Raw genomic sequence first — 13154 nt, forward strand, 5'->3', positions numbered from 1 at the left:
GAAATCAGTGCTACTCCTTTAAGAAAGAAGCCATTTCAGTGCACTGTAGGAAAACTTGCGTCTATGTGATTTGGGCCTTCTCAGAGACGCCAAAGTTAAAATTAGCTAGCGATATATATCCAGGCATCTAAACTCCGAGATATGTTTCCTACTCAAAGGAACCTGGAAATATGTCTCTTCCCCTCCCCCTCCCACCCCCACCCACCCCACTCCACACCCGCATCCATTTATGTACATATTAGCAGAATCAGTCTTATCCCTGCGACTGAGAGAGCTTTTGTGCCTTGTTGAAAACCCAAGAGGCGTGGCTGATGCACCCCCCCCGAAAAACCACATTAGGATTGTTGTTGTTTTTTGCTACACGTGAGGACAGTTCTACAGGTCCTAACGGGTAAGGCGACATCGGATAGCTCTGCGGTTACAAAGAGTTATACTGACTGGAGAGAGCCCTTTAACCATAGGAGTTATGTACAATTCATGCAAAGAAGAAAGTGATATGCATTCTAATGCACAGGTGTGTTCGCACAACAGTCCAGGAACGCCCGTCTTCACTGTTTAGAAGCTCGCAAGTCCGTTCCTTGGAAAAAGAGAGAGATTTCAAGCAGATCCCCCGGAAAATATCTCTGCGTCCAAGTTGGTGTTTTTCTCCGACTCCTGAAAGGCTGTTCCCTCGGCACCGCCGTTTGGCTCTTTGGTTCGGTCCATGGGGCAGACCTGAGGAAGACAATCTGGGCCCGGTGGGCGACTGCTCCGTGCTCGCCTGGATGCTGTTATCTGGAGATAAGCGAGCTGCTCTGCGATTGGTTGGAAGAGGTCGTCACGCCGCTGAGCTGGGAAAAGCCGCTGTTGCAAGATTCCAGGCTTGACATGGAACCCCTGGGAAGGAGGAAGGGAGGGAGGGAAGCAGAACCGACTGTTACCACAGAGCCTTTAATGATACCCCAAGGCCATGAAAAGATGCAAGCGGCTTGTCTGTGGGCGAATGTTGTCGCCTGCTTGCTCCCTTCAGCGGCAGGACCCTGTCCAGCATCTGAGACATCCTATGAGAATTAAACCGACACCTGGGAAACCTCCCAGCTCCATTCAAGATGACTTTCCTCAGCGAGGGCTGATCGGAGCTCGTCATACTGTGCCGCGCGTGCACGGCGATCGAACAAAAAGCCCTCTGATTCGACAAGGCTCAGAAGAAGCTGGTCATAATACTCTTAAAACTAAAATTGGGGGGGGGGGAATTCCAGGGGCCCCTTGAAGACTAATAACATCCAAAAGACTAATAACACCCAATAACATTGCAAAAGGGGCTGTTGTGACCCACAGCCCGCTTCCTCAGATATGCAGAGGGAAAGCAAACCAGGGATTCTATTTAACAGGTGGATTGCAAGGAAGAGGGATAGAGGAGGAGACAGAGGTCGTTTCCGCACTGGACCTTAAATCCTGGTTCCACCCTGTCCCCGAACTTATATTCTACACTACACGCGAGTTCACCCCTGTAGTTACCTCGGGGTATTTTTACATTCTACACTACAAGCGAGTTCACCCCTGTAATTATCTTGGGGTATTTTCTGTTTCCACATTACACTGGGGTCCCCCCCGGTTTCACTTGTCCCGGGATAAAGGGATGCTGTTATAACCAGGGACAAATGCTAGGTACTGTGTCACGAGTTAAACTCTGATCAAACCAGGGATGAGATCCAAGTGCGGGAAGGACCAGAGAGAGGTGGATGTGAATTCCATCCTCAGTCTTTTAAGCGTATTTTGCTACAACGGACTAAAACGGCCACCCCTTTGCAATCACGGCACTTTTGAAAGTCCCAATGGGGGTGTTTGTTGTCAGAATTAAAGGCAGACCTAAGGGTCTCTTCACACATACTCTGGGGAAAGGGGAATCTGGCAATGCAGTCGTAGTTCAAGCGACTGTTTTGGCCCCCTCCGCGGCCGGGCTCCCGGGATTACCTCTAACGGGATTTGGGGTTAACGGGTCACCCCCGGTTTCACTTGTCCCGGGATAAAGGGATGCTGTTATAACCAGGGACAAATGCTAGGTACTGTGTCACGAGTTGAACTCTGATCAAACCAGGGATGAGATCCAAGTGCGGGAAGGACCAGAGAGAGGTGGATGTGAATTCCATCCTCAGTCTTTTAAGCGTATTTTGCTACAACAGAACAAAACGTCCACCCCTTTGCAATCACGGCACTTTTGAAAATCCCAGTGGGGTGTTTGTTCTCAGAATTAAAGGCAGCACAATAAGGGTCTCTTCTCACATACTCTGTGGAAAGGGGAATCTGGCAATGCAGTCATAGTTCAAGCGACTGTTTTGGCCCCCTCCACGGCCAGGCTCCCGGGATTACCTCTAACGGGATTTGGGGTTAACGCCAATTCACCTGAGAAGACCTCGGATGTCTTAGGCCGTATGACACATGTCAGGGACGAGGCCAGAGAGAGCGAGGGCAGCAGCTCGGGCCTTGTGAGGTCAGCGGGCTGCCCCCTTGGAGGGCTGAGCTCACGAGGCCGCTTCCCGAGCAGGAAACAAAATGACAGTGCGTTGTCCTGGGGTTGACTCTGAGCCACGTCCACACGATTAGCGCAACGCTGCACTGGATTTAGGCCAGAGAGGTTTCATTGGGGAAAGCAGGCCAGCTGCCAGAACAACCACATTCTGTTCGAGAGGCACTTCACGTAGTACCTATGTACTACATCCTGCCCACGGAGGTCAGGAAAGTTCCCACTCTCCTGGCCTTCCACAAGCTATGGAAAACTGAATGATTCAGGAGAGTTTTCCCGTGCGGGTCAAAGAGCTGCACCGTACAAAATGGTCCACAAACTTACTTGGATAAATGATTAGGGCCTATGGTCTGTACTGCCGGGTACAGTGTGTGGTTGGTAGGCTCCTGCCCGGCCCTGGATAGCCCAGGCTAGCCTGATCCCGTCAGATCTCGGACGCCAAGCAGGGTCAGCCCTGACTAGTATTTGAATGGGAGACCTCTGAGGAATGCCAGGGTTGTGACGTGGAGGCCGGCAACTGCAACCCACATTTGAACATCTCTTGCCTTGGAAACCACTGATGCCTCTAAGCTGAGTTAGTGTGAGCTAGCTCACAGTTTTTTAGCCTCTGGCTCACACATTTTTGAAGCGTGGCTCCAGAACAGACTAATGTCTGCAGTAGCCAAATCGCTCGCTCACAACTTTAATGCCAGGAGCTCAAAAAATAGTTTTGCTCACAAGACTCTACAGCTTAGAGGGAGCATTGGCTGTAACTTGATGGCATGCAAAAAAAATAAAAAAGGATCCTATTATGTCGTTTCTGTACAGCCTGTGAATACTTGTGGTATACTTCTGTGTCTTTCTGGTGGCTCCAGACTAGGGATGTGCATTCAGTTTGGACGAACTGGAAAACCCCCCGAATAATGCCTATTCAGCATTATTCGGCTTGCCGAAAGCCGAATCAGATTCTCTAATGTAATTCGGCTGGCCGAAAAGGAATTCCCTGAACGGATACCGTATATTCGGCATCCATTCGGGGAATCCCTTTGCTGGGTGAGGGTCTTTCCTGGCCTGCCCACGGTGGGCAAGCCAGGGAAGGCGGGGGGCTCACTCCAGGCCTTCCCTGGCTCGCCAGCTTCGACAGGAAGACCAGGGAAGGCAGGGGGTCTAGCTTGGAGGGCAGTGGGCTCCTTCACTGAAGGGAAGGGAACGTGCCACCTCTGCGGCGCAACTGGGGGGGGTGGGATCTGAACTTTAAAAACTCCAGTTGCGCCGCAGAGGCAGCACGCTCCCGTCACTGAAGGGAAGGCAATTTGCCTTCCCTTCAGTGATAGGAACCTCCCCCCTCCCCTTCTAATTGAGCTGAATGTGATTCGGCCGGCTGAATCACATTCGGCCTGATTCGGCTGAATCCGAATGGATCTTTTTTTTTTTTGCACATCCTTACTCCAGACTTCTACAGTCCTGTTGCGTTGGTTACTGAACGTCCCGCATTGACAACTGTACTGACTCACTCTGCGTAATCCGCCACGACTCCATGTGAGAGAGGCGGACTATATGTAACGTTAGTAAATAAAGTCCCTAAGCATCAACTTTCTGGCACCTATTTGCTAGTCAGCTATAAAACCAGGGTGATACCAAACGAGCTCAGAGGCGGCATGCTCCCTTCACTGAAGGGATAGGAACCTCACCCCAAACCTCTAATTGAGCCGAATGTGATTCGGCTGGCCGAATCACATTCGGCCCGATTCAGCTGAATCCGAATGGGTCAATTTTGATTTTTTTTTGCACATCCTTACTCCAGACTTCTACAGTCCTGATGCGTTGGTTACTGAACATCCCACATTGCCGACTGTACTGACTCACTCTGCATAATCCGCCACGACTCCATGTGAGAGAGGCGGTCTGTAGATAACATAACTAAACACTGCAAGTGAGGCAGTGGCTTCTCCCCTCCTACCTGAACTCCTTGGAGGCGAGCACCTCGTAGTAATACATAATCTTGCACTTGTGGTTAGAGACTTGGAGGGAGGCTAAGACGTCGTCCACCCGAGAAAGGCTGCTCCCCGCGCAGGCCACAGGGCTGTGCATTTTCCACTGGAGGATGTAAAAGCCGGGCCAGCGAGTCACGTGGGAGCCCTGGAAAAGCGACAGAGCCAGAGAAAGGAGAGTCACGGGGACGTAATGGGAGGCTGTGCCGTTTCGAAAGCCGTCTGCGTTACTTGGAATCCGACAGTAAAAAAAAAAAAGGTTTAAAAAAAATCAAAAGGGACCTGAAACTGATACCTACAAATGGCAGTCGGGGTCCATTTCGCACTTCACTGGGCCTATTCCATACCTAGGATGTTCTGCCTTTTGCAGGCCACCTGAACCTCTAAGACAGCCAGTGGCTTTCTAGCTGGGCTCCAGGGAACTCTGAGCTTCCTGGGAAGCAAAATCAGGGCTCCTCGGCAACAACCACAGTGGGAGCCCTGGAAAAGCGACAGAGCCAGAGAAAGGAGAGTCACGGGGACGTAATGGGAGGCTGTGCCGTTTCGAAAGCTGTCTATGTTACTTGGAATCCGACAGTGAAAAGAAAAATAAGGTTTAAAAAAAAATCAAGAGTGACCTGAAATCGATACCTACAGATGGCAGTCGGGGTTCATTTCCCACCTCACTGGGCCTATTCCATACCTAGGATGTTCTGCCTTTTGCAGGCCACCTGAACCTCTAAGACAGACAGTGGCTTTCCAGCTGGGCTCCAGGGAACTCTGAGCTTCCTGGGAAGCAAAATCAGGGCTCCTCGGCAACAACCACAACAGCTGGGGCACCACAACCGGCCTTCCCTTGACCCCGCAGCTGCAAAGGAGTGCTCAGGGTGTCTGAAGTGGTGCTCTCAGTTGACCAAGTGCAAAGGGAAGACGTGGGGAATGTTCTTCTAAACCGTAGGAGGACGTGTCCCACAGTCCTCTGCCACACATTGCAGAATTAAGGGGCTCTCTGTGTCACAGAGCAGGAGTTTTCAAAGTGGGGTTCTGTTGGGGAAAAATAAGGTCACCTAGTCTGACATCTAGATGTTTAGACCTCGTGAGGCTGTTACCATGGCCTCCTGGGAATGTAAGCTATTCTTTGGGGCAGAGTACACTGTCAGAACAGAGGCATTGTCAGGCCTGAGAGAGACCTATAGCAACGGCCAGTCACACAAAGCCTTATGGGAGAGAGAACCAAACAGAGAGGCCAAGTCTCGCTTATCCTTCTGCCACAGGTTTTTGCTTTTTCACACTGCCTGGCAAGGAACGTATTTAACAGGGACAGCCGGAACCTCTGCGGATGACAGAGTGTGCTGGGCGTCAGCGTGGCAAACGTGGATTCCGATCCACAGACGGCCATTAGCTCAAGAGCAAGCCCCGGTTTCCTGCATCTAAAATGACAAACAGCGACTACCAGTGGGTACGAGGATGAATGCCACAAAAGTGGCACATCCTTTTGCATGCTAAGAGGGTAATAATAATAATAATCCACAGAAACAGAATCTGGAGGGGGGGCACCCCACAGGTAGCACAATGCAGTCGGTCATGGGTGCCCCATCTGTAACTGACCCTGCCACACTCCAAGCCTCCAAGCAGCAGAAGGCCCTCAAGATGGTCTAACGCCGTCACATCGATTAAGACACAAAGGTCCCAGAGAGGAGGGGGAAAGCACAACTGACCTGGATGCTCTCGCCCTCCCGGCAGACCAGCGGGGACTCCACGCGGCTGTAGTCCACCCCCAGGACCCAACTCTTGCCGATCAGCTGGACATTCTCCCCAGCGGTCAGGGCGTTGGGCACGGCCGCCTCCTTCCTGCTCGTCTCGGGGGCCCGCTTGGAGTGGAAGAGGCTGAACGCCACGTCCCCCTTCAGGATGTCGAAGTCCCACGTGATCACCGACTCGCCTTCCAGGATCTCGACGACTATCTAGAGCCAGAGGAAGAAGAAGAAGAAGAAGAGATTGGATTTATACCCCGCCCTTCACTCCCCAAGGGAGTCTCAGAGCGGCTTACAAACTCCTTCCCCTTCTCCTCCTCACAACAGATATCCTGTGAGGTGGGTGAGGCTGAGAGAGCTCTGACACAAACTGCTCTTTTTCAAGGACAGCTGTGCCAGAGCTTGTGACTGACCCAAGGTCACATCAGCAGGTGCAAGTGGAGGAGTGCCGAAAAATCTGTTGCAAGTTTCTCAAGCCAGCTCCTTGCCATGCTCCTTCCTTTGTTCAGAGGCTCCGGTCCAAGAGCTCTGGGCTGAATGTGAGCTGAGTTGTGAGGTTTCATTCAAGGCAGGAAGCGCTCAAGAGGCAGCATCCGCCACCTGCCGATACCAGACTGGATGGCTTCAAGGCCAGGCCAAGGAGCACTGGAAGAGCCGGCCTTTGTCAGCTCGGAGGTGTTAGAAACACATGTGTTGCAAGGTCTAAATTAAGTGGTTACAGGGTTAGTGTGTTTACCTTGTGTGCCATCGTTTGGACTGACCTGGAAGGGAACCTGGCACAAAGCCAATGGGGAGAAAGCCCGGGAAACTGGAGCCTATTTACTCACAATCATCGGTTAAATGTATTCAGGCGATTTCCTTCTAGGGGTCAAGAAGGAAGAAGAATCTCCATTACTATCTGTGTGATCGGTCAGTCTGTTGTTGTACTTGTAACAGTAGAAGAAGAAGAAGAGGAAGAGATTGGATTTATACCCCGCCCTTCACTCAGAGTCTCAGAGCGGCTTACAAACTCCTTTCCCTTCCCCTCCCCACAACAGACACCCTGTGAGGTGGGCGGGGCTGAGAGAGCTCTGACACAAACTGCTCTTTTTCAAGGACAGCTGTGCCAGAGCTTGTGACTGACCCAAGGTCATCCAGCAGGTGCAAGTGGAGGAGTGGGGAATCAAACCCAGTTCTCCCAGATTAGAGTCCGCGCACTTAACCACTACACCAAACAGTAAGGATGTAGTCTTAAGTGATTGTTGTTTTGTAGGTTTCCCGTGTACCCTTCCCTTTAGAAATAAAAGATTTTTACATAGAAAGAATACGCCTCCTCTCCGGTGAACGGAGATCCATTGCAAGCTCTGAATATCTAACTATTTTTACCAATTGTTTCCAACAGGAGGCACGGCCAAAATCAGACACGCGGTCAGAAAGCCTTCCCCAGCCCCACTGAAACAGACAAGCCTGGTACATACCCATGCTCCGTCCTTCGAGCAACAGAGGCACTCAACGGTGTTTGAGGAAAAGCCCGTTTCCACCGCTCTTTTGACCTAGAGGAACACGCCTCTCTGCTGGCACCAGAGCCCTTCTTCCCAACAAACCGGGAGGGCAGAGCACACAAATCGATCGACGTGATCCTCAAATTAAACCAAGGATGGACTCAACTCATGACACACTCCTGCCCCGAGAGATTGGTGCTTCTTACAGAAGTTCCAATGAGCCCGGAATGGGAAGAGCAGAGTGCCATTTCTCCATTACGGGGATTAGGTGTCTGGCGAACGTGAAGGGACATTTCATCGGCATTCGAGGAAACCCTTCCTGATCCAGAAAGAAGCTCCCCTTTCCTTCAGCGCAAATCCAAAACCCACCGTAAACTACTTTTGCCTGGCCTGGAAGAGCTGCGTACCCAGAGGCTCTGTGATCAGTGGGGTTGCCAGCAATGTTCCCCCTAAGCTGTGGAGTCTTGTGAGCAAAAATTCTACTTTGTGAGCTCCTAGCATTAAAGTTGTGAGTGAACAATTTGGCTGCTGCATAAATCAGTTGGCTCTGGAGCCATCCTTCCTGAGCTAAGACAAAAATGTGTGAGCCAGAGGCTAAAAAACTGTGAGCTTGCTCACATTAACTCAGCTTAGAGGGAACACTGGTTGCCAGGTCTGGGTTGGGAAATACCTGGAGATTTGGGGGGTGGGGACTGGGGAGGGCGGGGTTCGGAGAGGGACCGCAGCGGGGTATAATGCCACAGAGTCCACCCCTCTGAAGCAGCCGTTTTCTCCAGGGGAGCTGATCTTGGTCGCCTGGCGCAGGAGATCTCCAGGTGCCACCTGGGGGTTGGCAACCCTATCAGCCTGCTGCTCCTTCCAGCCCTTCTCAGCTGACCAGGAGGACCCAGACCCCCGCCGCCACCCCCCTTCCTACCTCATGGGGAGCTCCCCTGAAGACACTTGCAGAGTGATAGATGGTTTCTGTCCAGAGGCGGATGTGGTCGGAGGTTTCAGGCTCTTCGTCGGTTTGATACAGCGATTTGGGGACGAGTCCGCCCTCAGGCACGTTGCACTGCGGGGGAGGGTGGGAGAGGGAGATCGGGAGTCCAGCATGGAACACAGATAAACACTTCTGAACAGTGCCAAACGGCAGGGCGACTCCGCTGGCCGCACTGGGGCAAGTCGCCGAGCAAAGGAAAGCCTAGCAGAGCGGGCAACACAGAGGACCGAGGCGGGGAAGGGTAGGGGGTGGGACAAGACGGCTGGTGAGATGTGCCCAAGTCGGTTCGCGTGGAAAGGAATTCCTCCTCCCCTCGGAAGGGTGTCTGCAGAACATAGAGGACCAGAGGAGTGAGCAAGGAGAGTGGGAACGAACCGGCAGGGACACAGGGGATTTGGGCACGAGTGAGCAAATGTTTACATGCAAAGTGTGCATCCACAGGTTGTCGGAGGAGGCAAACCAAGCAAGTGGCTTCCCGCTGAGGAAGCCGGAGGCCGTGCCAGGCCAGGCACGCTGCCCCCGTAAAACCAGAGCAAACTGTTTTAAAGGTTTGTCAGTGGTCTGAAAGGGAAAGGGTCTTTTGTCATTCTTTTTTTTAAAATCCTCTCTGCGCTTGTCGCCGTGCAAAGGAAGCAAAAACGTATTACGCTGCGTACTAAATCTGGTGCCTGGAGACACGATTCCAAATAACGGCATTTGTCCGCTGAACTGATACGACATCCAGGAGGCTGGTGGAGCCTTCCTTCTAGCAGGAAACCACTGTGCTCCTCTTGGCTAGATATGGAACTTGGTTTATAATCTCATTGCCCTTCTCTTTCACATAAAGGAGCTCAAATCTGACTGTAAAGCAGGGGCCTGCAGCAGCCAATGGGAGCTGCAGCTCAGTGACAGAGCCTCTGCTTGGCATGCAGAAGGTCCCCGGTTCAATCCCCGGCATCTCTTGTTAAAAAGGACCAGGATGGGAAAGAACTCCACCTGAGACCCTGGAGAGCTATAAAGAGGGGCCGTAGCTCAGTGGCAGAGCCTCTCCTTGGCATGCAGAAGGTCCCCGGTTCAATCCTCAGGATCTCCAGGTAAAAAGGACCAGGCAGTAGGTGATGGGAAAGACCTCCGCCTGAGACCCTGGAGAGCTGTCAAGAGGGGCTGTGGCTCAGTGGCAGAGCCTCTGCTTGGCATGCAGAAGGTTCCAGGTTCAATCCCCGGCATCTCCAGTCGAAAGGACCAGGCAGCAGGTGATGGGAAAGACCTCATCCTGAGACCCTGGAGAGCTGTCAAGAGGGGCCGTAGCTCAGTGGCAGAGCCTCTCCTTGGCATGCAGAAGGTCCCGGGTTCAATCCCCGACATCTCTTGTTAAAAAGGACCAGGCAGGTGGTGATGGGAAAGACCTCCACCTGAGACCCTGGAGAGCCGCTGCCAGTCTGAGTACACAATCCTGACCATGATTGGTCTGGTTCAGTGTAAGGCAGTTTTCACACATGCTCACAAGCACACCATGGATGCAAAGAGTTAAAGCTTCTGCAGGCTTCTTTCCAAAAACCCGGGCAGTTTCTACAGTCAACCACCCCCAGGAAATCATCCACCGATCTGCAAAGCTTTAATCCCGAAGAGAATTTTTAAAAAGAGGAAACCTTTGCCTTAAAGGTGTGTCGACTCCAAACCAAACTCACCACACATTCGCCACCGAGGAAGTCGGGGATCACATCTTTGTCCAGATAGTCCACAAGCCCTCCGGGGCCCTGATAGTTGTTGCCGCTGTAAATGAGGAATTTCTGCCTGGTGTTCTCATTGATGAAGGGACTCACCTGGAACCGACAGCAAAAGCCACTCTGAGTTAGAGCCCTCCCGCCATCTACTCTGGGCGCTGAATTAGTCCTCCTTGCCTGAGACCCGCCTCCATGTCACTCACCAGGGTCCACAGAACAGGGAACACACGGGGCGCGCGCACGATCAGGAGTCTCCCGAGCGTCTCCGGGTAGTTGTCCTCGACCACCTCGATAATCCTCAGGAGAGCTTTGACGCCCGGCCGCCAGAGGTGACGCATGTTGAGCCCTTCGAGGTCGACGAGGCAGGTCCAGGACCTGAAAGAGGGGGAGCCTGTCAAGTGTTGTGGGAAAGAACCGCTGGGGAAGGTGAGAGGGGAGCCCACCTGCTCTCAGTCTTCCCTGGGTCCCCCAAGTGGGATGGGAGCCAGCCAGGGCCCTCAGATCAGTCAGGGAAAGAAGAGGACACAAGGCTTCAGCTACAACTATTGTACTGATCTCAAACAAAATTCAAAGAGTACTCAAGCAGAAAATTCAAAAAGAAGGGATCCCTCCGCCTACCCACGATGGCCAGAACTGGCAATCAAGTAGGCAGCCCCTTCCCCTTGCAAGGACCCTTGTATATATACTTTCTTACCCCCAAAGGAACGCAAGGCAAGGGTGAGAATGTAACAATACCCAGACCCCCTCCTTACGGAGAGAAAAAAACCCACGGTGAACCTTGAACAGCCCCAGGTCATGGGGAGCAGAGAGCAAGTCTCCTGACTTGACCAGGAGACATACCAAATCTTAATCTACAGGGTTTTGTCTATGGAGACGGTCAGGGCCTTTTTTTGTAGAAAAAGCCCAGCAGGAACTCATTAGCATAATAAGCCATACCCAACAGCAGAAACCCATTAGCATATTAGGCCACACCCACCTTTTGCTCCTTATTCTGTTTACCTTGTTTTTTGTCAAAACCCAGGGGTTTTTTTGTAGCAGGAACTCCTTTGCATGTTAGGCCACACACTCCTAAATGTAGCCAATTCTAATGAGTTTCTGCTGTTGGGTGGGGCCTATTATGCTAATGAGTTCCTGCTGGGCGTGGCCAACTCAGGAGCCAGCCGGAACTCCGTTCCTGTGCGTTCCTGCCCAAAAATAGCCCTGGAGACGGCACAGCTTAGGACGGGAATGCAAACTCTGCAAGAGCTGGAGGTCACAGTCAAACAAGGCGTCTCTTAACAAGAGGCACACGGCAAGGCATTGTGGGAGAAGCCAAAATATGCATCCCTTATACATGGCCGGCCAAGCCCCCCCAATCCACATTCTGCCACATCGAGCCCATTCAGGAGGGGGGGGGAGGACTCCTGCATCTCACTGGGGGGTGGGGGGTGGCATACTCACGTGATGGGGCGGCCGAAGAGGTTGGTGTTCTCCTCGCACCTCTTCTGTCCCTCCTCGTTGATGGACAGCACCTGGAAAGGAAAATGGGGACAGGTAACAGTTACTACGGCAGGGCCTCGTGTCCTCATGCCGTTTCGAGCCTTGCGAGTAATAACAATGTCTTAATTAAGGAGGAAGACAGACATAACTCCCCCCCCCTTTTCCCGCTGCAGGGCAAACCCCGCCAGTCCTCGCTCGAGCTCCTCCAGGGACAGAGGTGACTGGCTCTGACTCCCGGGCACATTTCGGCCCCTCCGCTCAGGCTCTGACTTCTTCGGGAACCATTTTTTCCCCCTCCAGGCAAAGCATCCGGTATGTTCACTGCGTTAGCAAAATCGGACACTAATGCCAAAAACGGTGTGAGACGTCGGCCTGGCTTCTTCTTTTCATTCCCTTCAGTTTAGGAAGGAGATTGGATTTATGTGGGCAAGGTTCAGCGATAAGGCACACCTGTCCTGGTTCGGGCCCATATTTCCAGACTCTGTAAACATCTGGATTGATCAGTGACTCTGATCCAGTAAGAGTCCTGACCTTTGCACATCCTGTACCAGTGGGCATTTTAAAGCTGAGAGTAGCTTGTTAATTATTGTACTATGTAAGCATCCTTAAGACACCCTCCCTAAAGTATCTGTTTTCCCCTGTTTCTGTACGTGCAAGTCCCAGCCTCACCTCACGGTGGGTGAGGGGGGCAGAGTGTGTATAAAATAAACTCTTGCTGCCTTGAAAGGCAGACAGATTTCTCTACCCTCGAGAGAGTTGTCTCGTGTGATTCCTTCAGATTTATACTCCGCTCTTCTTCACCCGGAGTCTCAGAGCGGCTTACAGAAGGAAAATGGGGACAGGTAGCAGTTACTACAGCAGGGCCTCGCGTCCTCACGCCGTTCCGAGCCTTGCGAGTAATAACAATATCTTAAATTAAGGAGGAAGACAGACATAATTCCCCCCCCTTTTTTTCCTGCTGCGGGGCAAACCCCGCAAGGTCACTCCAGCAGCTGCATGTGCAGTGAGGAATCCAACCCAGTTCTCCCAGCTTAGAGTTCATGCTCTTAACAGCTACACCAAACTAGCTAAGAGCTCAGTGAAAGGCGCCAAAGACCCACCCACTTCTTCTATAGCAGCTCTACAGAAACTGAAGCCATCAAAACTATATATGTGTTGTTTTTTAAGTCGTCTCTTACGTGACGAAGGAGCGACTCCTCTCCCAGGGCTTTGACGAGCCCTTTGGTGTCCATCTGGCCAAGGCGGAGTATGTAGAGGGGCCTTCCGTCTTTAAAAAGAAAAATGAACAAAGCAGCTGTAGGAT

At 52.1% G+C, this 13154-nt stretch overlaps 1 protein-coding gene across 1 annotated transcript; it reads right to left on the bottom strand.

Moving 5' to 3' along the window:
* Positions 1–359: 359 nt before the first annotated feature.
* LOC107121459 (SEC14-like protein 5) lies at positions 360–13122 on the bottom strand (the record flags this gene model as incomplete). Its single annotated transcript, XM_015424368.1, has 8 exons — positions 360–876; positions 4443–4621; positions 6171–6416; positions 8604–8741; positions 10337–10471; positions 10576–10747; positions 11813–11883; positions 13030–13122. Coding segments are annotated over 8 exons (1140 nt in total), but the record flags the coding sequence as incomplete, so codon positions are not given.
* Positions 13123–13154: the final 32 nt, after the last annotated feature.

This window comes from Gekko japonicus, unplaced genomic scaffold, assembly GCF_001447785.1.
Source record: "Gekko japonicus isolate JY-2015 unplaced genomic scaffold, Gekko_japonicus_V1.1 scaffold4889, whole genome shotgun sequence".
Lineage (NCBI taxonomy): Eukaryota > Metazoa > Chordata > Lepidosauria > Squamata > Gekkonidae > Gekko > Gekko japonicus.